The 27,074-nt window shown below is 35.3% G+C and overlaps 1 protein-coding gene across 2 annotated transcripts in view; it reads left to right on the top strand.

Moving 5' to 3' along the window:
* Positions 1 to 27,074, top strand: part of LOC136025957 (serine/threonine-protein kinase NLK-like) — a 94,193-nt gene that overhangs the window by 30,124 nt on the left and 36,995 nt on the right. The window contains exons 1-7 of one of the 2 annotated variants that reach the window (XM_065702066.1): positions 368 to 480; positions 8,792 to 8,991; positions 11,668 to 11,823; positions 14,297 to 14,426; positions 18,528 to 18,583; positions 21,433 to 21,625; positions 26,336 to 26,545. In XM_065702066.1, coding sequence (XP_065558138.1) covers positions 8,852 to 8,991; positions 11,668 to 11,823; positions 14,297 to 14,426; positions 18,528 to 18,583; positions 21,433 to 21,625; positions 26,336 to 26,545 — 885 coding nt within the window. In that variant the 5' untranslated portion in view covers positions 368 to 480; positions 8,792 to 8,851. Of the gene's footprint in view, positions 1 to 367; positions 481 to 8,791; positions 8,992 to 11,667; positions 11,824 to 14,296; positions 14,427 to 18,527; positions 18,584 to 21,432; positions 21,626 to 26,335; positions 26,546 to 27,074 lie in introns of those variants that run through there. The other variant, XM_065702067.1, reaches the window with a different exon arrangement.

Genomic DNA, 27,074 nt, shown 5'->3' with positions numbered 1-27,074 from the left:
AGGAAAGGGGTTGATCAGAAGTTATACACGTGCATTAACAATGTAACTAATAAATTTGTCTCTTCTTTAGGATTTTAAAGGATAACTTGAATATCATTTAATCGTGGAGGTTACAATTCAGGATTGTATCGAATATATTTGTATCCAACACTAGTATAATTCTGTGTTCTTACGAAAATTATTGTTGATCAACAATTTTTGAGAAATAATTTTGTTTCTATGGTTGTTTGACAGCAATATGTTTGTCAGAAAAGACTTTAAATCCAAGTTCCGAATATGCTCAGCGTCTTAGTGGTAACAGATTTCGTAATTTGAAAATTATCAAAAGTAAGACGATATATTCAATAATAGGCTGTGCTATTCTTACGTAGTCATTTTTAGAAGAAATTGAAGCAATCTTTCTTATCAGTCCCCCGGAATTTCTTATAACAAAGGAGTATAGTCTATTCAAATAAAAAGGCTAAATTTGCAAAATAAGAGGTATTTCAGTGGAATTTGGTTTTTAATGAAGTCAGCTTCTACATTGGCTTAAATTTAAACTGTAGAAGTTGCTACCAAGCCAAAAATTAACCACAGGTTGGAGATAGCCTTCTCTCTGAAGCAAGTTAAAATCCAAATGTTTCTACTCAAGTACATAAGAAAACAGCTAGAAATAGAACAAGCTTCCTTATCCATTCTGTGGAATTTCTTTGATCAAAAGAGCTAAAATGAATGCACAATTTTGGAAATAGATTGGACTCCCTTATAGAGGGGTGTGGTTTTGAGAATATTACATTAAAATTCAACATATATGTGAACCCTAAAACACAATCAACGCATCAAAGATTTCTTATGTTTTCAGAGAAGAGTTGCCTTGTGTGTTACCATCCATAGTAACCCTAGATTATCAAACAGGAGCCCTAGAGCCCTAGTTTATTAAAACAGGGTTCATTTGAATGAGTATTTAAAGATATATTGCTTCTTTAACAAAAAGTGCAATAATGCCAGAACATATTGCCACACTCATGCATTTTTTCCTATCCAACAGTAATGTTGGTTCAAACAGGGTCAAAATGCCATGGAATAAAAATTCTCAGAACCACTATATGAGCATTCATATAGCCTACCTGTCCCAGAGCCTATACTATGTCTGTGTGTAGTATACCTTTTATCTCTAGACAAAAATGTGGTAGCCTATATAAAAACTAACAGTTACTATAGGCAGTTAATCAATTAGTACTAAGGCAAATAGAGAATTGTATTGTTGCATCTGTCTATCATGATGTCCAAAGATCCCTTTTTGGCCCATTGTTTTAAATCTTCCATCAGGTGAAATCATTGGGATGCACTTGGCACATGGCAGCCCTCTATTATGGATTTTCATTGTGCTTGTCTTCTAAATGCAGACATTTTGATCCTTTTCTTGATGTCATGATGTCCAAATGGACATTAAATTAGAAGAAGTGCCTTTGTAAAATTATGTTTTTTTTTTATTGGACCTTTAACTTTTGCCTTAGCTTGTTATGTGTTATTATGAAAGACATATCACTGAACTTTTGTTTCTTTGAATTGCTCGGGTGGTAGGACTTGAACAATTTTTGTTTTATCTTGGCTTTTCTTGTCATTATGAAATACATATCATAAAACCTTTGTTTTTTTTCAGCAAAGGTATAGTAGGCATTGACAACCTTATCAATGTGAAAATCCCAAACCCAATCATCATTCCTATCATTGTCAATATTGACGCGTTTTGATTCTTGCTTTCCAGGTTGATTTTTGTTAACTTACTCACATGCTATATATATATATATATATATATATATATATATATATATATATACTAACTGTTGGGATGGCGCTTCGCGCCACCCCAACACCTAGTTGGTGGGGGCGCTTCGTCCCCCCCAAGCCATCCCGCGCGCGTAAGTCGTTACGCGCCATTGTATGTAGTATTTGAAGTTGTGTCCCTGTGTACCACCTATGAATATAGATAGATTTATATATGTGTTTTGAACTACTTAAAACTTGCGAATATACAACATTCTTGGCTTTCCCATTGTCTGTGCATATACAAAGCCTTATGTACTAATAATGACGTCATATGCAAATGATCTTTTTACAAACAAACATGCATACACACAACTCGTTTTTATATAGATAGATAGATAGATAGATACAATACAAATTAACTGCATAAAACTTGCAAATATACAACATTCTTTGCTGTCCAATTGTCGCTGCATATAAATAGACTGTCAGGTTTACCGACCCTCGAACATGCAACGTACAATTTTCCATGGAAAAAATAATCAGTATTAAGATCTATACCACATTTTTCTAATGATTGACCTTGAGCTTTGTTGATGGTGATTGCAAATGCTAATCGAATTGGGAATTGCAATCTTTTAAATTGAAAAGGCAGATCCGTTGGAATCATGGGAATGCGAGGAATAAGAACAGCCTCATCCTCAAAAGGCCCTGTCAAGATTGTGGCCTCTATTACGTTTTCCATTGTTTTTTTTTTACGGCAAGTCGCGTGCCATTGCAAAGCTTTGGTGGGTTGATATTCCTTAACAGTATTATTGGTACGCCTATTTTTAGTTGCAGCACGTGTGGTGGAAACCCTGAAAGATCCACGGAATTTAAAAATTCAGATGGATAATTAACCACCTCATTTGGTTCCAAAACTGTGTCGACTGACTTGTAAAGGACTGCCTGGTCTCGAATCTTGGTCAAAACAATATTGTTGATTTCGTGGACGTCTATATTTTTGGGTGCAAGAATCGCTCTTTCACTTAGCCATTTATTATTTTTATAATTGTTTAGAATATTCGGAAATACTTTTTCAATCAATTCATTTTTGGACGTCACTAAATTACAGAATTAAGCAGGTAGTTGTATACGTCCTGAAATTGAGTCTACTGGGAGCTTTCCGTTTCCAATTGCCAGCAATTGATCTGAAAATGTTTGACCAGAGTCATTGTTTTGCAATCGGACGTGCATATTATAGGTAATGTTTACCTGAAATCTCCCGCAAGCAATATTAATGTGCTGCCAAAGGGTTTCGAATTCCCTCGCAAATCTTTCAAACATTGATCCAGAGCCTCGAGCGATTTTTTGTGTGCCATTGTGCACTCGTCCCAAATAATAAATTTGCATTGCTGCAATACTTTACCCATCCCAGATGATTAGGAAATATTGCACGTGGGAGTTTCTGTAGAATGCAAATTCAGAGGCAATTTCAAAGCATAATGAGCAGTTCCTCCACCAGGCAGCAACGTTGCGGCTATTCCGGACGACGCAATTGCCAATGCTATATCATTTTTTGATTGAATTGATGCCAGAATCAGTTTTATCACAAACGTTTTACCAGTACCTCCTGGCGCATCCAAAAAGAAAATTTCTCCAATGTTGTTATTGACACAATGCATTATCGTATCATAACTGTCTTTTTGTTCTGACGTTAACTTGGAAATGTTATTTTGTACATACGACAATAGATCACTCATACTGTAACTTTGTTCACGATCCAATTCTACACATGTCGAAACAGCAGCTGTACGATTAGGTGAAGGCATTCCCAAATCCTGAAGAGGTTTGTTTGTCATACATACACACAAATCCTCTATAACAACTAAAGTGTAGTTATAAATTTCTGATGTAAAATCAAAAGTCATATATCTCAAACCGTTTTCGATGGAGTATATCTTTGGAAATTTTTGATTATATTTTTCCCATAACTCTGTAGGAGCTGATGGAGAGCAAGTTATTAGTATGATGCCAAACAATGCACGAATTTGACTTGGAGTTGACGTTTTGCACGCGTCATTGATGCAGTTATCCCAGTGTTGGTCATTCTCCAATAAATTCAGAGCTTTGCATGCACTATGGTAAGTGTCATGTATAGTACCGTTTACAGTTCTCAAATACTCAAAGGACGTCGGACCGGGTACATTCACCAAAAGCAGGCATAGAAAGAAGCATTCATGTTGATTGGGGTGAACAGTGTAGAGTCTTCCTATCGTGGTATCTTTGAAGATGGTAGGTTGGCCGTCGACTGACTTACCCTGTTTTCGACGTTCAAATACTTTATTTTTAGTATTCCACGTGTAATACGAAGGCACTTCAGTATACAGCAGTTTTTTTTGCAAAATAATCTTTTTTGCATAGTGAAAAGAAAGCAGTTAACTTTGTATTCGGTGGATTCAGGGCTCTTTGTTGCACACTGGATTTCGAAAAATAAACACGTTGACCATTCTGTAAATGTACTGCTAAGTGAACAACAGCTGGACTACGTTCATGTATTGGAAATGAAAGAATTTGCCAAACAGCTTCATTACTGCTTATGTATCTTCCAGCCTGATATTGTACGACTTCGTCAATATCTTTGATTTCGGACTGCAAGCCAAGAACTGTCATGTCACTGCCTTTGTTGACGTATTTACATGTGTATTTGATATCCTTTACGGAGTTACAGTATTCAACGTTTATGTGTGCATTAAATGTTTTTGATAATAATGGGGAATATGGAACAACCCACTGGTTATATACTTCGATGGTGGTATTGTTACGCTTCTGTATTATTGCTGTTTTACTGCCATCTTCAGTAGATCTTCTTCTATATTGTGGGTAACCATCATTGCCAGTAATTGTGCTGGATACTAAAAGTCGAAGATATTGCTTCGTGCACCTTCCTTTGGCTATGCATGGTGAATTTTCGTTCAGTGCACTGTAAGGTCCATGTATCATATTTTTTACAACAATATCATATAACCCCTTATCGACATTTTCATCAAGTATTTCAGCGGAAATCACATCATCAATTTCGTTAGAAGTAATTTTATTATATAGCCAGATTACTATATGTGCGTGTGGCAAACCTCGTTTTTGCCATTCCACTGAGTACATCCAGCATCGCACTGACCCAAACACTTCAAGTTTTACTATGTAGTTTATCAGTGATTTCAACTTTTGCCGGAAGACACGGGCCATAATGTCATGTCTATGAACCGCCGATTGTCCTTGAAGTAAAAACTGCTGTATCTCGTCCCAGGATTGATTACATGTAAATGTAATAAATAAATCTGGACGACCATAGAGACGAACATACGCAATAGCATCTTGAGCATATTCATGCATATGATGGGGACTGCCAGCATATGACAAAGGTAAAATCGTTAATCTTCCAACGTTTGTGGTATTATCTCATTTACAACTGCATCTCGCAAATGAATATATTGTTCAGAGCGGAGCTTGGTCTGATTCAGACGGATATATAGCAAACGTTCTGATTCAATTTTTGCATACATATCAACGACGTATTGGTGAAACAATTGACGGCATTTTAAAATATAATTGTCTTCATCCTGCCGAATCATTAGTCTATAGGAATAATAATGCATTGCACTGCATTTCTTATTCATTTCTTTGTTAGTGGCTGGATTCATCAATTTAATATTAAGGTGATAGCCGTCGGCTCCATCCCAAAAAATGATAGGATATTGTAGGGCATCATAGCATCGATGAGTTTCAGCGATTCTTACCAACTGAGCGTTTTGCTTATGAAGAATAATATCTCGAGGTAAAAACTGATCACCGACCATAACAATTGCCACTTCGTTGATAGTTGGAGCATTGTATCTACGCACATGTTGGCCAGGAGGCGTTTTGTCAGCGGAAATAACAATTTTATGCGTATCAGTAGGCATCAAATCGATGGCTGTTTTGAACAGGCGCACTAAATTATTATTTTCGTGGAAAAGATGTTGCAATTGGGAAACGATTGTCCTTTCAGCGTTGGGAGAAATTTCGCAACGTGTATTCAATTCATAATTTCTATCACTGATGAAGTACAATTGTAAAAATTTATGATTCTCGCCTGAGAATGGTAGAAGGGACCCTGCTCTATGATAAATTTGCCCTTTTACTTTGAAAGTAGGTATAAATTGATCTGGATTTTCGATTTGGGCACCAAACGACTTCATTTGGAAACATGAGTTATATTTTCTGATGTTTGATAAAAAACGCTTAGATTCTGACGTAGTTCCAGTAAGCAAAGTCTTCAATGGCTCTGGGGGTGCAGCCAGTAGAGGAAGTTTAACTTTTCCTGAGGCGCAACACATTCCCATTGTTTCACCATTAAATTTCAAGGCCTTGCAGTAGGGACAAATTTTAGACATAGTCCCGATTTGAACACATCTACTATAATCATCGACTGGGCTGTACCTGAATGCCATGCGATAATTTTCACGTTGCTCTTGTGATTCCTCGGCACGCTTTCTTTTGGCATTATCTCTTGAAGCCGCAAGCCTGTTTTCACGTTGCTCTTGTGATTCCTCGACACGCCTTCTTTTTTCACTTTCTCTTTTAGCAGCAAGTCTGGTTTCGCGTTGCTCTGGTAGTTCCTCGACACGCCTTCGTTGACGTAAATTGCACATTCCTAATCTAGCATTATCTCTTGAAGCCGCAAGCCTGTTTTCACGTTGCTCTTGTGATTCCTCGACACGCCTTCTTTTTTTACTTTCTCTTTCAGCAGCAAGTCTGGTTTCGCGTTGCTCTGGTAGTTCCTCGACACGCCTTCGTTGACGTAAATTGCACATTCCTAATCTGGCCCTTTCTCTTTGAACCGCAAGCCTGGTTTTGCTTTTTGGTAACATTCTATAACATTGACAGTTGGAAAAATATTCACGTGCCAAGCTTGCTAAAGCTCAACAGTTTATAATAAACCTCAAATTTTAAGCATCTTTTTAAGGTTTTCAAATTACATTAATCTATTGTCAAAATGTTTCGAAATATTTATGCAATTCCCAGTTTTTACATTTAAACCCTCAACACAAAAATATATACAACTTATTTTTGTATATATAGAAGATATAATCTGGCGTAACAGACAAAGTGTAACAGACATAACACACAAACAACTTATTTTTATATATATACTAGCTTTTGGGGTGGCGCTTCGCGCCACCCCAACACCTAGTTGGTGGGGGTGCTTCGCCCCCCCCAAGCCCCCCCCGCGCGCGTAAGTCGTTACGCGCCATATTAGTTACGCGCCATTGTAGTTGTGTCCCTATGTCCCACCTGTGAATATAGATATATATATATATATATATATATATATATATATATATATATATATATATATATATATATGTTTTTAACTACGTAAAACTTGCGAATATACAACATTCTTTGCTGTCCCATTGTCTGTGCATATAAATAGATTGTCAGGTTTACCGACTCTTTAACATGCAACATATAATGGTCCATGGGAAAACAATCCGTATTCAGATCTATATCTCATGATTCTAATGATTGCCCTTGAGCTTTGTTGATGGTGATTGCTAATCGACCATTCCCGTCGTCATTTATATATCCCCCTGTGCCCCCCGGCGTCCCCGTTGTAGTTGTGTCCCTGTGTCCCGGTCGTCATTTATATTCCCTATTCCCTGTGTCCCGGCCGTCATTTGTGTCCCGGTGTCCCTGTCTGTGATTTCTCTTTGAGTGTCCCGGGCGTCATTTATATTCCTTGTGTCCTGGTGTTCCGGTCGTCATTTGTGTCCCGGTGTCCCGGTCTGTATATACATTCGTTTTTGAATTGGTCTTTTTTAGTTTTTAGTTTTTTACCTTTTTTTAGTTTTTTTTAGTTATACCTCATGATTCTAATGATTGCCCTTGAGCTTTGTTGATGGTGATTGCTAATCGAACATTCCCTGTGTCCCCGTCGTCATTTATACATCCCCCTGTGCCCCCGGCGTCCCCGTTGTAGTTGTGTCCCTGTGTCCCGGTCGTCATTTATATTCCCTGTGTCCCGGTCGTCATTTGTATCCCGGTGTCCCGGTCTGTATATACATTCGTTTTTGAAATGGTATATGATGAAATAAATTTTTGTATTTTTCCCCTTTTTTTCTTTTTAGTTTTTTTTTGGTTTTTTCTTTTTTTAGTTTTTTTTAGTTGTTTTCTTTTTTCTTTTTAGTTTTTTTTTTACTTTTTTTTAGTTTTGTTTTTCTCCTTTATTTTTCATTTTTTTTCCTTTTTTTATTTTTTTTCTTTTTTAGTTTTTTTAGTTTTTTAGCTTTTTTAGTTTTTTATTAGTTTTTAGTTTTTTTTGTAGTTTTTTTGTAGTTTTTACTTTTTTTTAGTTTTTTTAAGTTTTTTTTACTTATGTCCTGGTCGTCATTTATACTCCCTGTGTCCCGGTCGTCATTTGTGTCCCGGTGCTTTGTTGATGGTGATTGCTAATTGAACATTCCTTGTGTCCCGGTCGCTTTCTCTTTGAGTGTCCCGGTAGTCATTTATATTCCCTATGTGCCGGTGTCCCGGTCGTCATTTGTGTCCCGATGTCCCGATCTGTAATTTCGTCAGTCGAAAACATGACGTCAGTCGACACACAAACATGACGTCACTCGACAGACACACACAGACAACTTATTTTTATATATATAGATATATATATATATATATATATATATATATATATATATATATATATATATATATATATATATATATATATATATATATATATATTCTATCCAGTATATACTACCATAAAGCCAGTTCTGACCCTTTGAAAGGAGAAGAAACTTGTGTTTGTTCTGAATAATGAACTTAGTTATTACCTTCTTGGCTTAGTGAGATAGATTTGCTATGTATTTAGTGTAAGCATGCATGATTTTCTTTTTTTTTTAGGGGGGGTGTCTAAGCTTAAAATTACAAAAAAAAATCTATCAAACTGCTATAGGGAAAGATAAATCTTGGCATTTCAGTCTTTCATGAAAGAGATACCTCAAAATAATCTTTGTCTTTTCAGAATTTTGCCATTGTCAAAAAGTTGATGGAGAAATAAATAGTAGTATCAGCAATAGCTCAAATGCAGCAAGCAATGTCGATGACATCTGGAATGGGGATTGCCTACCAAGGGACCCCTCATGCTCAGAATATGCAGTCATTCCTTGCTGCCATGCAAGGTCAACCACATATGCTGAACCCATCTACAAATTATTATCAAAGGTAACCTTTTTCCCTTTATTTCTCTCTCTCTCTCTCTCTCTCTCTCTCTCTCTCTCTCTCTCTCTCTCTCTCTCTCTCTCTCTCTCTCTCTCTCTCTCTCTCTCTCTCTCTCTTTTATACATAAATTTGCTTAGTCAAGGGTTTGTATACTTCTAAGCTAAAACAATGATATAATGTAGTTAAAATCGTTCTTTTTTTCATTATCGTTATTTCTTTTGGTTTTTCTCCTGCACAAAAGTGTTTTTATTTTTTTATTTGTTTAATTATTTGTGATTGTTAATAACAATGATTTGAACTTGAACAAAAATTTCCATCTTGAATAAGAAACCTTAGGAACTGCTTGTAACTTCAACAAATACTTTTTCTCAATAGTAAAGAGCCTCCCTCCTTTCTCTCTAGATTTTTCTGATGATGTGGTGTCTCTCAGTTTTCCTGATGTTTTGTTCTCAAACGCGGAGAGTAAAATTAACACCATAAAGAAGTGGAGCACTCGTCCACCATACATTCCAACAAAACTAATTAAAGCCTTTGCCAATTTATAAATATCAAAATCTTTATGTTTAATTTTTATAAAATGGCCTCTTTTAGTAAGTTCCCAAATTTTTGGAAAAAAAAGGTAATGAGCAAGATTTTGATGGTGGCCAACCCATTACCACAGTTTTTTTCCCATTTTTTTTTTTTTTTTTTTTTTTTTTTTTTTTTTTTTTTTTTTTTTTTTTGAAGCTCTTAACCTGAGTAGGTGAAAGAAAAGATAATTCTGAATATTTTGCCTATTCATAAACTTATATTTTACCCACCACCTTGCTCGCCTTAGAAGCATAGTATGTAATAAACTTCCTAATACCTGGCTCAGTCTTACAGCAATGGTCTTACAAAGCTACTAATTTAGTTAACCACAATGCATTGGTAGAAATACACTTAAATAGTTATCAAATTGTCCCCGCTTCAATTAGATTAATTCTGTTTTTCCTCTCTGATAGAACACAAGTAGTTTTAAACCTAGGCATACATTCTAGTCGTTTCCCAATTTGCAATTATGTGTCTCAGGAAAACTGTCAGCCTAATTTTGTTCCTTGTGATTAACAACCTCTCTGTTGATTTTTTGTATAGATTCAATTTTTGATGATCTAACCGTCTTAGAGACGCGCTTTACAAATTTAAAATGCAGCCAATTAAAGTTTCTTATGTTCGACTTCTGCATGGTTTTTTTTTTTTTTTTATCACGGTTGTATGCATTCAATACGATCATTCTTTAGACAATTCACTTTTTTTTGTAAATGTGCTGCACTCATTTTTAAAGCATGCTCCGGTAAGGTATTTGTCAAGTGTTTTGATTCAAAGGGATTTAGAGGTCGTCCAGTTCATAGTTTGCAACAACATTCTTAGTGAATTGCTGAATCCATACCCCAGCAAATGGCGCAATTAAGATCCTGGGGGGGGGGGCAAAATTGGAGCCAATTTTTCTAAATCAAGTGAAAAGGACAGAGTAAACTAAAAAATGATCCATATTATAATAAAAAAGGTAAAGATGCACTAAAAAAAACTGACCCGTTTCTGTGGATACTTGAATTACTCAGGCTTATCTTATTTTTGAAAAATATTATTGGAGAAACTAAACTTCAGCTGGGGAGGAGTAATTGGGGTCTTGGTGAAAACTGAGGTCTGGCAAGGGCTGTTATACCCTCTGCCGCATAGCAAATTACGCCCCTGATAGAACAATCAATCCTTCAAAATCTACGATTTTAACAATTAACTTTCTTAAACTCTCCCTTTGTTCACTCGCCCTATCCTCCTAAAGGGCCAGTAAGCTCTTTGAAATTATCGGGATGGAATCGCCATGTTAGTGATGTCACATGCGATGTCGAATTCTCCCTCTGCAAATCCCTTAAATAGTTTGTGTCCTAAATTACACTGTTTCAGAAAGTTCCTCTAATTTATATACTCACTCTTGGAGTAATTCGCTTACCCTCTCCCCCCCAGACCTTGCCTCCCTTGTTCTGCCTCTCAAAATCCGAGAAAAAGACATAGAAGAAAGTTTCTGCTCTATATAATCAAAACGTTAAAGAACTTCCCCCTCCCCTCTTTCCTTTACTTTTTTTAGTCACTGCTGTATTATTATTTATTTTATTTTTTTTTGGTTAGTTTTCAACGCCTTGTGTCTATATTTTACTAATTTCTTTATATCTTTATATAGCTGATTTTCCATATCACTTTCAAATTATCACTAGTTGGCTCCTTAAAAACATTTCATTTTGGGGAGAGGGGCGGGCTCCTAGACCCTCTAATCTGCCTTACATGGGGACATATTCTAATCCACTGCTATATTTTAACTGTCTATAATTGCTATGGTAGTTGTAAGTATATTTAAAGTGTACTATTTAACCTGCTAATGGGAGGTAAAGAAGTATTGCTTCCCAACAAAAGTCATTCAAATTCATAGAATTTGAATGCAGATTCAAATTCATAGGATTGGAAGGGAGCTTTGTTTCATTTATTAGTAACTGATTCACTATGTTTCAAAAATATGTGTTTTTTCATTTCAAATAGTTTACTGAACTGAAGTGTCAATCCAAGAATGTGTCCATTTACAATGTACCCTGTGCACCCTCATGTCTTCCTTTTGATTTTGGTGTGATTGGCCTTTTATTTTTATTTGAGCCAAATATTGAATTTCAGATTAAATGGTCACATTCCAGCTCAGAATGCAGTTGTCCAGCATCAAACTAGTAACTATACATCTGCAAACTTACCACAAACTAGCTCTTCAGTTACAGGGACCCAGGAAGCGATACCAGACCGACCTATTGGATATGGAGCCTTTGGAGTCGTTTGGTAAATTTCTTTATATATACTAAATTTTGGGTAGTAGTTCCAGCTTTAGAATCCAAATATTTGCATATTTAAAAAGATTGCTGCTCTCTTTTTTTCTTCCTTTTTTCTCCTCTCTCATCTCCTTTGCTCTCTCTCTCTCTCTCTCTCTCTCTCTCTCTCTCTCTCTCTCTCTCTCTCTCTCTCTCTCTCTCTCTCTCTCTCTCTCTCTCTCTCTCTCTCTCTCTCTCTTTCTTTCTTTCTTTCTTTCTTTCTTTCTCTCTCCTTTGTTCCTCTCCTTCTTTCTTCACTCTCTCTCTTGAATTGCTTTAATTGCTGGTCAAGTCAAAAATTGCACAAAGAGAGGTGAATTGGGTGAGTATTGCAAGACATTTTTAGAAAACTGGTGCGTCGACTGAGCTATACGGCGGTCTCCATCATTAATATTTATATCACTAATGTTTTTTTTATGGCACTTGGTATTAACCAAGTGACATATAGCAATCGCAAATCCTGTCGGTCTGTCGGTTGGTCTGTCTGTCCCGTTTTGCTAGTTTGGGCACTTCCAGATAAGCTAGGACGATGAAATTTCGCGGGTCTGTCAGAGACCAGACCAGATTAAATTAGAAATAATCGTTTCCCCGATTCGACCATGGGAGGGAGGGAGGGGAACGGTTAATTCGGAAAAATTAGAAAAAATAGGTATTTTTAACTTACGAACGGGTGATCGGACCTTAATGAGGTTTGATATTTAGAAGGATATCGTATCTCAGAGCTCTTATTTTAAATCCCGACCGGATCCGGTGATGTTGGGGGGAGTTGGAGGGGGAAACCTATATTCTTGGAAAACGCTTAGAATGGAGGAATCGGGATGAAACATTGGGAAAATAAAGCACAAGTCCTAGATACGTGATTTACATAACCGGAATGGATCCGATCTCTTTGGGGGAGTTGGGGGGAGGGTTAATTATGAAAAATTAGAGATAATTACGTATTTTTAACTTACGAAGGGGTGATCGGATCTTAATGAAATTTCATATTTAGAAGGACCTCGTAACTCACGTCTCTTATTTTAAATCCCGACCGGATCCAGTGTCATTTGGGGAGTTGGGGTGGGGGGAACTGGAAATCTTGGAAATGGCTTAGAGTAAAGAGATCAAGATGAAACTTGGTGGGAAGAATAAGCACAAGTTCAAGATACGTGGCTGACATAATTGGACCGGATCCGCTCTCTTGGGGGAGTTGGGGGAGGCTAATTCGGAAAAACTAGAAAAAATGAGGTATTTATAGCTTACGAACGAGGGATCAGGTCTTAATGAAATTTGATGTTTAGAAGGATTTTGTGCTTCAGAGCTCTTATTCTAAATCCTGACCAGACACGGTGACATTGGGGGGAGTTGGAGCGAGAAAACGGAAATCCTGGAAAACGTGAAAATTGAGGTATCTTTATCTTACGAATGGGTGATCGGATCTTAATGAAACTTGATATATAGAAAGATTTTATGTTTCAGATGCTCCACTTTCAATTCGAAGTGGATCTGCGGACATATGGAAACCGGAAATCTTGGCGCTTAGAGTGGAGAGATCGGGATGAAACATGATGGGAAGAATAAGCGCAAGTTCTAGATACGTGATTGACATAATTGAAACGGATCCGCTCTCTTGGGGGGGGGTTGAAGAGGGGAATGGAGCGTTATTTCGGAAAAATTAGAAATATTGAGGTATTTTTGACATAAGAACGGGTGACCGGATCTTAATGAAATTTGATATTTAGAAGGAACTTATGTCTCAGAGCTCTTATTTTAAAATCTGACCAGATCTGGTGACATTGGGGTGAGATGGAGGGGGGGGGGAAATCTTGGAAAACGCTTAGAGTGCAGAGATCGGGATGAAACTTCGTGGGTAGAGTAAGCAAATGTCGTAGATACGTGATTGACATAACCGGACTGGATCCGCTCTTTTCGGGGAAGTTAGGAGGGGGATCCAGTGCTTTGGCGAGTTTGGTTCTTCTGGGTGTGCTAGGACGATGAAAAGTGTAAGGCGTGTCAGGGACCTGCACAAATTGATAAAGTCCTCTTCCCAATTCGACCATCTGGGGCGCTGAAGGGAGAGGAGAAATTAGAAAAAATAGGGATTTTAGCTTACGAGTGGGTGATCGGATCTTAATGAATTTTGATATTTAGAAGGACCTCGTGTCTCAGAGCTCTTATTTTAAATCTCGACCGGCATTAAGCCTCTGATTTTTCTTTTAAATCAATATTTTGATTGTTAGAATTTTCCTAGAGCTCATGCCATATGAGCTCTTAGCTCTATTTGTTTTTTGTTTTTAGCTCTATTTTTAACAACTTGTTTTTGGATTGTTTGTTGTTTTTTTTCACAGTGCTACTATTGGAACCTTTGGCATTATCTGTTAAAATTCCATTTTGACTTTAAGTGTTGACTATTCAAGTTTGCCACTCGTGTATTACCAATAATGAGCTCTATGCCTTTATTTCAGGTCGGTAACAGATCCTCGAAACGGAAAAAGAGTTGCCTTAAAAAAAATGCCAAACGTCTTTCAGTCTTTGGTCTCATCCAAACGGGTCTTTCGAGAGCTTAAAATGCTCTGCTTCTTTAAGCATGAAAATGTAAGTTTTGTTTTTTGTTTTGAAAATGCTATTTGTTTGTCCTGCCCTGTATAGGTATGTGCTAAAGAAGTAGTATATCTGTCCTATATGTAAAATCTGTAGCTTGGCAAGGAATTCTCGCCCAATCAAATAGTTCATGGTAGCGAACTGTAAGTAAGGAGTGACCTAGATCAATAGTAACCGAAACTCTAAATAACGGAATTTGGATACGCATTTCGGAATTGTTTACATATAGTATTGGTTATTGGGAAGTATACAGACGTTTTTAGGGGACATTTTTCTAGTGGGGGGATTTGGGGTCGGGGCTATGTGGGAGGATGTTTACACGGAGGAATTTATCATGGGGGAAGATAATTTCCATGAAGGGGGTGCTGAATTTTCCAGCAAAAATTAAAAAGAAACCATGATAAATTCAATAAAAAACAAGTTTTTTCAACTGAAAGTAAGGAGCAGCATTAAAACTTAAAACGAACAGAAACTGCTATGTATATTAGGGGCTTCGTCCCCTCCTCAATACCTCGATCTTTACGCTAAATTATTTTTTAGTAGTTTCAAAAGAGCTATTTATTCTAATTAGACAGCCTTTGTGATTCAGGGGTCATTCTTAAAAATTTGAGCTTTAGTGTAAAGAGTGAGGTATTGACGAAGGGGCGAACCTCCCTTATGTACGTAGTAAAAATATACGAATATAGAAGTTCATTTCGGAAATTGATTTGTAAGTTACGTATATTTATTGCTAATAAAAACGTCCGTAAATAAAATTAAAAGTTCTAGCAGTCTTTTTTAAGTAACCGAAAATTGGAGGGCAACTAGACCCCTCTCCCCGCCCCTTCTTTCCCTCAAAATTGTCCGATCAAAACTTTGAGAAAGCCATTTCGCCAAAAAAAGCAAAAATTAATATGCAAGATTTCGTTTTAATTATTCATGTACGATGAGCCAAAATCAAAGTTCAGAAATTAGTTCAAGTTCAGAGATCAAGGTCAAGTTCATTCAAAAAGTTCAGAAATTAAATTTAAAAAAGAAGTTTTTTTAACTAAAAGTAAGGAGCGACATTAAAAAACGAACGCCCTGCTCTACGCTAAAGTTTTACTCTGTCACAGTTCTACATTTTAAAACAATAAAAAATGAGTTGCTTTGATGTTCTCATTGAAGTAACTCTAATAGCACCTTTTCCCTGTGTGGATCAGTTGCGATAATTGTGTTTATTAATATTGGTGGTGGTTTTATTTGTTTTTAATTTAGTGTTTTTTTCTTTTTATCTTTGTTTCTCTTGTGCTGAGGACGCCTAGTTTGCATACAGGCGAAATATCCGCGTTGTTTTTAGTCTTCTATCTTTTCTCTCTACTGGTCGCAGTCTCGTTTGCTGTCTGTTCATTGAGTTTTACCTCTCTTTGTTGTTTTTTTTCTTTTGTCATAATTGGCCATTTTGGCTTAAGAACTTTCACTGTTTATCTTCTTAGGATCTATTCTTTGGTGTGCTTATTAGTAGATTTATATTCTTGTTGTGTAATCTCTGGACTTTTCATTTTATTTTATAATCTTGATGCAATGTTCGTCCAAAATGTATGACATTTTTGGCAATATAGGCCTTATCGCTTTATACGATTTTGAACTTATTAGATTTTTCTTCTTAATCTGACATCCAAATGGGGCAAATTTGTATTTTTTTTTTATTTTTTTTTTACTTCCATGTACAGCAACAGTTTTATTGCCATTGCAAAATAGTCGCTGCTACTCTGGCTGCTAATTTTTTTTTTTTTTTTTTTTTTTCTTTTTCTTACTGAGTCAAAATAAAACTTGCACAAACTTTCCAAGAATAGTAAATCCGCGTTTCTTCCATACACAACTACTAAAGAAAATTTTCACTGGAAATAACTTTACGTCTTTCTAATTTAGTTACGGTCTTCTAGCAAGTTTAAAGGACTTCCTGTCTAAATATGGGAAATTCGTCATTTCTGTTCTAAAATGCATACATACAGTGCAATCTTTGAGAGAAAAAAAAATTTGTTTTTCTGACTTTTTCCGATTGTTTTCCGATTTATGCACGTTTTATCTGGGGCTCTCACTGCTGCGATTTTTGTTTAATGCGATTATTATTAAATTTGAATGCAAGCAAAATGTCGCGATATTTCACGAGAAAATGTTTCGAGTTCGCACCAAATTTTTTTTTTGTGGTAGCTTCAGACCGGCAACGAGAAATTTGTTCTTGAGCTTATTTTAAATAAGCTTCAATTTACCATATAATAATAATCTCTCTATTGACTCTTCAGTTTTATTTTGTTTGCAGTTGACGTTTTCTAGTAAGTTTTTCTCCAAATTGAATCGGCGATTTACCGTTGGTTAACGATAAATCGATATATCGGTTGACGATATATCGACGGCTTGTTTTTTTATGTTTTTTTTGTAACCCTCCCCCCCTCCGGAGAAATCCTGGATACGCCCTTGATGATCAAATATGGAGCAAATAAAACAATGAGTTTTACACTAAAATGCTCATGAAAATCTGAAGAATAACTTGGTAAAACTCTGCAACAATTCAAAACAGGAATATCCCTCAAAATTTAACTTATAAGTCCAAATTATAGCCCAAAAATAAAACTAATCACCCCTACGTTATCGATGAACGGTGGCTGCTGCACAAGACACCATAGTAAGTAGAGTTATTTTATGTGGCTATCTCTGACAACTATGCGACTTACTTGAATCATTATTGAGAACTGCATATGTTGTTTTCGAGGGATACAACTGTGGACATTTGACCAGAGACTCGACTCATCGAAAAAGAACAATAGGGATGCCTTGCCGTAAGATCCACTTTACACCCTCTATGCCGTTTTCGGTTAAGAAGGAAGAATTTCATAGTGACAAGGCACCAAGCAGATGTTCATCTTGCTGCTTATGCTACGTCTCGAAAAGAATGGAATTAAACTTCATCGTGTCTCCGGTGATGCAGACTTTCTCATTGTAAAGGCCTCTTTTCTTAATACACCAGAAATCTTAGCTGTCGACAGTAATGCTCGTTTATTAGTTTCACTGGTCACTACGTCAAGAGCGCACTGTTTTGGTAAGTAGGCTGGGCTCACGCTTGCGAAACGCGACAAGCGTTTTTATGAAGATGCTACAGTGTTCAGTCAAGACACTGTGTTTGCAGACGAACTGGTTAAATCTGGTTAGCAGGTACTGCTCAGCCTTTATAATACTAAAAAGGATGAAAAGCTCGTTTCCCTACGGCAATGGATTTTCGTTCGCAAACTGTCAACGTCGACATCTTCTGTCAGCCCTGAAAAACTTCCACAAAACCTTCAGCTGCTTGGTGTCATTTCCATCGAGTTTTTACATTTACGATGTTTAAAATGTTTAAGAAAACATTTTACGAACTTTTCGCCCAATTTTCGCTAGCTTAAGTGAATTTAAAGTTGCAAGGTCTTTTGCACCTAGATTTTGTGTAATTCAGCCGGTAAGATAAGCAATAAATGATGTTTCAAAGCATTTATTAAGAAAAGCAAATTTTGCTGTTTTTGCGGGGGGGTTTTGTGAAGCAGGTCCGAATACATAGTTTAATATCCTTAAGAACATATTCAAAGCAAAAATATTTATTTGCATTTGGGCTAAAATTTGAGCTTTTGTACGTGATTTTAGGGAATTGTCTGGTTTCGGGTTTTCTCGGGATCTTATAATGATGTTCTTCAGAAATTTTTGTTTCAGAAAATTTTAGTGGAAATAACATTTTGGCTGCAATTTGTCCCACCTCAAACATACACCTAGTCAATTATGGGAGGTAGGGTTGGTGAAGCCAGGATTTTTCAAGGGTACTTTATATAATGGGAATCAGGTGGTTACCAGTCGTCATAACAAAGTATAAATTTTTCGTCTCAGTTGAGGGTGGGGGAGGGGAGGGGGGTTTCGTGCCAAAACTTTCATGATTTTTATAGGGACGGGGTGGGATAAGGGAACGTTTTGTGTTTGGGGACAGGAGGCTTTTTTTTGTCTACTGTCCTCACAAAAGAGTATACTCTTTTTTTTATTTTTTTTATACCTTTAGCTGATGAATATTTTACTCGGATTTCATATATAAGTAATGAGTTAAACTTTTTTTTGCAGGTATTGTCTGCTTTAGATGTTCTTCAACCCCCGCATGTTGATTACTTTCAGGAAATGTGAGTATTTCTTTCACTTTTGCGTTCCTTGTAATGGAGCTACATTAAGAAATCTTTTTTTTGGGGGGGGGGGGGGGGGTATTAATACTCCATTTCACAACGTTTAGAAATGTCATCTTTTCAAAATATTGTTTTGTACAAGAACCAAAACTTTAAACGTGCTTAATGGCTTCTCGACTGTTGTAATTGAAAAGCATTCATCGATGTAGACTTTTCAAAAGCTTAGAAGATTTCTAATATTTAGTATTATTTATGAATTGAATTGTGTGTATTCACAAAAAAAGATTTAGGATACTAAAACAAAGTGTGGGCTTTAGGAACTGCTGTTATCCGGGGAACCCATTTCTATAGCAATGAAAACCTGCATGAGTTGATTTTTTCATATTTACGTTGTTTGTGGCGGGAAGATGAAGGTAGCATCTTTCCCTCTAAATAGATTGTTTAATTTTGTTATCTTTTCGTTGCTGTCTATCGTGGAAAACTAATAATATAAAAAAAAAAATTAGGAGTAGATAAGGAAACAATATTGCCCTTTTGTTTAACATAGGCATACGTAGAAAAACTAAAAGAAAAGCTGTATTCAGGTTTAGTAAATTCAAGTTTTACATCTCACTAATTTTCTTTTATTTTAATCGTGACTACTAGCACTACCTATGCAGTAAAGATGCTATTACTGCCACGAATGCTGCTCATAAATCAGCACATATCAAGGGTGTCGTTGCTACCTTACAAGTGGGTTTAAGTACTCATAACTATAAGTTCTTTTTGCATTAAAATATCCATGCTTGAGTTCTAATACTTACTTCTTATTTATGATATTGTAAACGTTCGTATTTACAACATACATACTTATATATGTAAATGATCCACACATATTTGTGTATGTATCTAATTACATAGTTATCTATGTGTATGATACATCAATTTCATAACTGAAAGATAAGAGTGACTCGGTCCATAAAGAATTTTGATAACTATTAATACATCAAAGAAGGTTCTTTTTATACTGATTCCAAATATGCCAAAAAAATTTAATGAAGTTTAATGCTATCAAAAGCTACGAGCCTGAGAAAATATGCCTGATTTTTGAAAAAGTGTCGAAACACCCCCAAAAAGTCAAACAATCTTAATGAAAATTACCCCGTCAGATTCAGCATATCAGATAACTCTACTGTAGAGCTTGCAAACGCCATTTAAAGCTGTGAATTTTCGTATTTTTGTCAGAGGAAAGATCACAGATTGCTTATTTGTTGTTGTTTTTCCAGGGGTTCTTCTGAAAACAAGTAGGCTATCTAGCTGCGAAATTCGACCCCCTTCTTCTTCTTCTTCTTCTTCTTTGCCCCTTCTTAAAATGAATTCTGTGAAATTACAGTTTCTTCTATTTTCTTCATATTTCCAGTTCGATTTAACCAAAATGAAATAGGCCCAGACTTGGGATGAGTCTACCATATTGAATTATACTATAACTGCTGAATAAGGGGATAATCTCAGGAAATAGCCTTCTATGCTCCCTCAGTTGCAGCTTGATGTTCAGTTGATCGTGTTGACTTGAGAATATTTACACCACCGAATATGAGGTGTTGTAGGGCCTCTGAAGCTGAAGAACGAAATCTACAGTTTGGTTTCCTTAGTTTTTGTCATGCCCCTATTTCCTGAGAATTAATTGAACATTTTGAATTATGAAAAAGAGGAAATCGCCTTTACCAGACATAAGAATATGCACAAGCATTTATATTAGCATGTATATTTGTGAAGGGGAACCCTTTCCAAATCATGTCACATAAAGCTTTGACCTAACATTAGGTTGTCGTATTAACCTGATTTTTTCTATAAGCATTGCCACAGAGTGTGGACAACTTGCAAGAGTGGAAACTGGTGCTAGTATAAAAGAAAAAAAAATTACAACTGCCATCTAACATTTTGGCATTTCTTACCGTTGATTTTTGAATTAAAATGGAAGAGTTTTGGGCATCAAGTCATGGCTAATTGTAGAAGAAGCCAAGACATATAGTCCAATTGAGTGATTAGCAAACTTGGCATTAATTCCCCCTCCCTTATTAGGATTGTATAAAAAGGAGGTTAGTTCATTTGTTAAAAGATATGTCTCATCTATTATCCGTCCATGCATCATTGCTAGGGCAGTAGAACCAAAATAGATAGTCATAGAGCTAATATAGTGATAGAACCTGTAGTTTTCCAAGTATTTGATTAATTTGGGTTGGGTAAACGGCGGAAGTATGCGGATGTCTCTCTTATTGGACCAATACACGGTTTGTTTTCTTTTAGCAAGTCACACCTGCCAAGAGTCTCAGACAGGTTGACCAAGAATTTAAAATTGATATAGGACCATTAGATTGCCTGGAATGAGAGGTAAACAAGGGACGCTTGCCTGTTGTCTTAGGCAGGTTGAACCAAAAATATAGAATTGAAAGATGAGACCGTTAATTTCACCTAGATTCAGAGGCAAATGTCAATTTTGGTATTATATTGTATCGGATCAACGACGCTTCTTGACTACTTAGGTCCTTGCTTCGGTTTCAAAGCAAAATGTAATGGTGAAATTTGAAATAAATGCCAAGTCCCGCAAAAGCTATATAGCGTCGGTGATTTTATTTTTCTGTTTGTTTTTTTTTTTTTTTTTACGCTAGACCCAGTTTTCACTCTCATAAGTTACGCATACTCTTTGTGCTGTACATCAAAGAGGGCAATGTTGCCTTTTCAGGAGATTATTCCTTTTTTTGACTTGTTTATTTGAGCAAATTTTCTTGTAATTTTGTAATTTCCATTTGCACCAATGGAATTTTCGTGATTTTTTGTTTTTATTTCTTAATATTACCTTCTATTTTTAGCTACGTTATTACTGAGCTAATGCAAAGCGATCTCCACAAGATAATTGTATCACCACAACATCTATCCTCAGATCACATAAAAGTCTTTCTTTACCAAATTCTTCGTGGATTGAAATATTTACATTCGGCGAGAGTGTTGCATCGGGATATTAAACCTGGAAATTTGTTGGTCAACAGTAATTGTGTGCTAAAGGTAGGTTTCTTTTGGCATAGTATTTGGAGAAGAAAAAGAACTACATTATTAAGGAAATAAAACCGAGGAACAAAATAAATAAAAATGGTTAGCCATTAAACTCTAGGGAGCCTGTGTGGACAAAATATGCAATAATTATCTTCATAAAACAGACGGGAGATAAAAAAAAAAGAAACTAGAGTTAAATTTAAAAAAAAAACTGCTAGCATGAGCGAATGGACACATTTTAATATAAATATTGAAACTCTGCTCAGCTTAGCAAATAAACAAGCTATATTCGCAAGAGGAAATAAAAAAATAATCAGAAGATGTAAATATACCTTAAGCCGTCCAAAGGGGAAAAAGATCTGATCTAGTGAGCAACTGACATCTATACATAGCGTAAAACCAAAGAACAGCCAACATAACAACCAAGAAACCTAACATATTCCTAAGGAGAAGCGAATCAAGTTGTCTGTGTGTGTGTCGAGTGACGTCATGTTTGTGTGTCGACTGACGTCATGTTTGTGTGTCGACTGACGTCATGTCTGTTGATTGACGAAATTACACACCGGGACATCGGGGCACAAATGACGACCGGGACACTCAAAGAGAAAGCGACCGGGACACAAGGAATGTTCGATTAGCAATCACCATCAACTAAGCACCGGGACACAAATGACGACCGGGACACAGGGAATATAAATGACGACCAGGACACTCAAAGAGAAATTACAGACCGGGACACCGGAACACAAATGACGACCGGGACAAAAATGACGACCGGGACACAGGGAATATAAATGACGACCGTGACACTCAAAGAGAAATTACAGACTGGGACACCGGGACACAAACGACGACCGGGACACAAGGAAACAACAACAACGGGGACGCCGGGGGGCACATGGGGATATATAAATGACGACAGGGACACAGGGAATGTTCGATTAGCAATCACCATCAACAAAGCTCAAGGGCAATCATTAGAATAATGAGGTATAGATCTGAATACAGATTGTTTTTCCCATGGACAATTATATGTTGCAAGTTCAAGAGTCGGTAAACTTGAAACTCTATTTATATGCACAGACAATGGGACAGCCAAGAATGTTGTACATTCGCAAGTTTTACGTAGTTAAAAATATATATATATATATCCATCTATATTCACAGGTGGGACACAGGGACACAACTACAATGGCGCGTAACGACTTGTGCGCGCGGGGGGGCTTGGTGGTGGCGCGAAGCGCCACCCCTACAGCTAATATATATATATATATATATATATATATATATATATATATATATATATATATATATATATATATATATATATATATATATATATATATATATATATATATATATATATATATATATATATATACTTACTTCACCGTATTATAGCATCATTACTTCACCGAAGTTCAACCAGGACTCATAAATAAAGTTATGTGAGATAATAAAAATTCATTCAAACGAAATAAAATAATTAAACACAAACTTTCAAAGCTAATCTTGCTTTTTTGGCTGCAAGCTCCTTGATGCTAGTGTAGGCGTTTTTCTAGATTCTGAAAACGTGTATACCATCTTAACGAAGGCATAGACAAAGCATTAACTTCTAATAGTTCTAATAACTCCTTTGATTCTGTTTTAGGTAGCCATATTTTTGACAAACCCAGCCACACAATACTGTTTGAAAAATCTCATCTCGTTATTTGGACATAAAAACAGGTTTTTCGGAAATCAATTAAAATCAGACTCAAAATAAAGCATAATATTTTTTTAAATAGGGAGTTGGGGGAATATTTATTAAATTCTTTATACATAAATTTAATTAGATATGATCTAACAAAATGTTTACTAAACGAATAGACATTAGCAGTAAACATGTTACGAAAAGGCCTTTAAGGCTAGCTGCCAGAAGAGCAAGATTAGCTTTGAAAGGTTGTATTTAATTATTTTATTTCTTTTGAATGTATTTTATCTCTTTATATACGAGTCCTGGTTGAACTTCGTTGAAGAAGTAACACTAGGGCTGTTTTAAATTTTTTTTTAAAACTTTTTACTTTTTTAAGTTCACATTCTTGTGTAAATTTTATATTTATATATATACTAGCTGTTGGGGTGGCGCTTCGCGCCACTCCAACACCTAGTTGGTGGGGGCGCTTCGCGCCCCCCCCAAGCCCCCCCGCGCGCGTAAGTCGTTACGCGCCATAATAGTTACGCGCCATTGTAGTTGTGTCCCTATGTCCCACCTGTGAATATAGATATATATATATATATATATATATATATATATATATATATATATATATATATATATATATATATATATATATATATATATATATATATATATATATATATATATATATATATGGTTTTAACTACGTAAAACTTATACAACATTCTTTGCTGTCCCATTGTCTATAGATATATATATATATATATATATATATATATGGTTTTAACTACGTAAAACTTATACAACATTCTTTGCTGTCCCATTGTCTTTGCATATAAATAGATTGTCAGGTTTACCGACTCTTGAACATGCAACATATAATGGTCCATGGGAAAACAATCTGTATTCAGATCTATACCTCATGATTCTAATGATTGCCCTTGAGCTTTGTTGATGGTGATTGCTAATCGACCATTCCCTGTCCCGGTGTCCCGGTCGTCATTTACATCCCCCTGTTTCCCCCGGTGTCCCCGTTGTAGTTGTGTCCCTGTGTCCCGGTCGTCATTTATATTCCCTGTGTCCCGGTCGTCATTTGTATCCCGGTGTCCCGGTCTGTATATACATTCGTTTTTTAGTTTTGTTTTTCTCCTTTATTTTTTTCCTTTTTTTTCTTTTTTAGCTTATTTAGATTTTTAGATTTTTTAGTTTTTTTATTAGTTTTTATTTTTTTTTTCTTTTTAGTTTTTTTGTCCCGGTCGTCATTTATATCCCCCTGTTTCCCCCGGTGTCCCCGTTGTAGTTGTGTCCCTGTGTCCCGGTCGTCATTTATATTCCCTGTGTCCCGGTCGTCATTTGTATCCCGGTGTATTTTTTTTTATTAGTTTTTAGTTTTTTTTGTAGTTTTTGCCTTTTTTTAGTTTTTTCAGTTTTGACGTCACCTGATCCAGTTTTTTCAGGTGACGTCACCTGATCCACGATCCACAGACAACTTATTTTTATATATATAGATAGTTTTTTTTTTTTTACTTATGCCCTGGTCGTCATTTATACTCCCTGTGTCCCGGTGCTTTGTTGATTGCTAATCGAACATTCCTTTTGTCCTGGTCGCTTTCTCTTTGAGTTTCGTCATTTATTTTTTTCTTTTTTAGTTCTTTTAGTTTTTACCTTTTTTAGTTTTTTTTAGTTTTTTAGATGAAAATTTTTTTTAGTTTTTTCCTTTTTTTCTTTTTAGTTTTTTATTGGTTTTTACCTTTATTTTAGCTTATTTTTCAGTTTTTTCCTTTTTTTTAGTTTTTTTTTATTTTTTAGTTTTTTTAGTTTTTTACCTTTTTTTAGTTTTTTTAGTTTTTTTTAGTTTTTTAGCTTTTTTACTTTTTTTATTAGTTTTTAGTTTTTTTTTGTAGTTTTTGCCTTTTTTTAGTTTTTTCAGTTTTTTTTTTTAGTTTTTTATTGGTTTTTACCTTTATTTTAGCTTATTTTTCAGTTTTTTCCTTTTTTTTTAGTTTTTAGTTTTTTTAGTTTTTTATCTTTTTTTTAGTTTTTTTAGTTTTTTTAGTTTTTTAGCTTTTTTATTTTTTTTTATTAGTTTTTAGTTTTTTTTGTAGTTTTTGCCTTTTTTTAGTTTTTTTAGTTTTTTAGCTTTTTTATTAGTTTTTAGTTTTTTTTGTAGTTTTTGCCTTTTTTTAGTTTTTTTAGTTTTTTAGCTTTTTTATTTTTTTTATTAGTTTTTAGTTTTTTTGTAGTTTTTGCCTTTTTTAGTTTTTTCAGTTTTGACGTCACCTGATCCAGTTTTTTCAGGTGACGTCACCTGACCCATCCATCCACAGACAGACAACTTATTTTTATATATATAGCTTTTTTTTATATATATAGCTTTTTAGCTTTTTTTATTAGTTTTTAGTTTTTTTTGTAGTTTTTGCCTTTTTTTAGTTTTTTTAGTTTTTTAGCTTTTTTATTTTTTTTATTAGTTTTTAGTTTTTTTGTAGTTTTTGCCTTTTTTAGTTTTTTCAGTTTTGACGTCACCTGATCCAGTTTTTTCAGGTGACGTCACCTGACCCATCCATCCACAGACAGACAACTTATTTTTATATATATAGATATATATATATATATATATATATATATATATATATATATATATATATATATATATATATATTTGTTGATGTGCGCTGAGGATAGCCTTTGGACATAGGGCCGAAATATTCACTGAATTGAATTCCATGGTCTTGAGAAAGTTTTCCCTATTGTTTCTAGGTGTTTTTGTTTTACATGTGTATATTTATTGAATTTTTCTTTTTGAACCTTTTTATACCTCCTCCTTGAAAAACTTTATAATCTTGTCTAATAAAATTTGACTTGTTTACATAAGGACATATCCGAAATTTTAGGAAACTTGTCAACCTTCATCCGCGTCTTGATACACGCCTTTATTTATCGGAAATTTATCAAAATCCACTTTTTTGTCTTTCGAAAATGTGTTTTCACTAAAATGTTCGTTTATATGTACATTTTTTTTTTTTTATAATTTCTTATTTTAGATATGTGACTTTGGCCTCGCACGTGTTGAGGAACCTGATCCAAATGTTGCAATGACCCAAGAAGTTGTAACTCAATATTATAGAGCTCCTGAAATTCTGATGGGTGCAAAACATTATACAGCCGCCGTGGATGTCTGGAGTGTTGGGTGCATCTTTGGTGAACTTCTTGGAAGAAGGATTTTGTTCCAGGCGCAAACTCCTATACAACAGGTATGGGTTTGAAAGCTTTTGGCGGAATAGAACCAGTGAAGAAGAAGAATCTTCACAATTTATTTGCCGAGAGTGGTGCATCCTAAAGTTAACAAGTTTATATCTAAGAAACCAATTAGTGGAACAGAAATGAATTTTTGATATTTATCGTAATGAAAGGGGGCAAACATCCCAGCTACGGGATGTGCAAGGGATAGGTTAAATTGAAAATGTCAAGTAACAATTACCATAGTTGGTGATTTGGAATGTTAAAAGAAAAATGCTGATTTTGTCCCTTTTTATTTTTTTATTCTTTTATAAAATGCTTTTTAGTATTTTAATTTATTTTTTTATTATATAACAAATGTAATTCGGATTCCTTTTATAAATATTAAGAAACTATAGAATATACAAGAATATAAATGTTCTTTATATGAAATAACGATTTTTTTTTCAGAAACTGCTTCCATCGGTCCAAGCATTCAAATCTTGCCATAAAATAATCTTAAAAAAAAGCCAGGTTTTTTTGTTAAAAAAAAAAAACAATCTT

This window comes from Artemia franciscana, chromosome 4, assembly GCF_032884065.1.
Source record: "Artemia franciscana chromosome 4, ASM3288406v1, whole genome shotgun sequence".
NCBI lineage: Eukaryota > Metazoa > Arthropoda > Branchiopoda > Anostraca > Artemiidae > Artemia > Artemia franciscana.
Note: the sequence above shows the minus strand (reverse complement) of the source record. Positions and strands in the feature narration are given on the sequence as shown.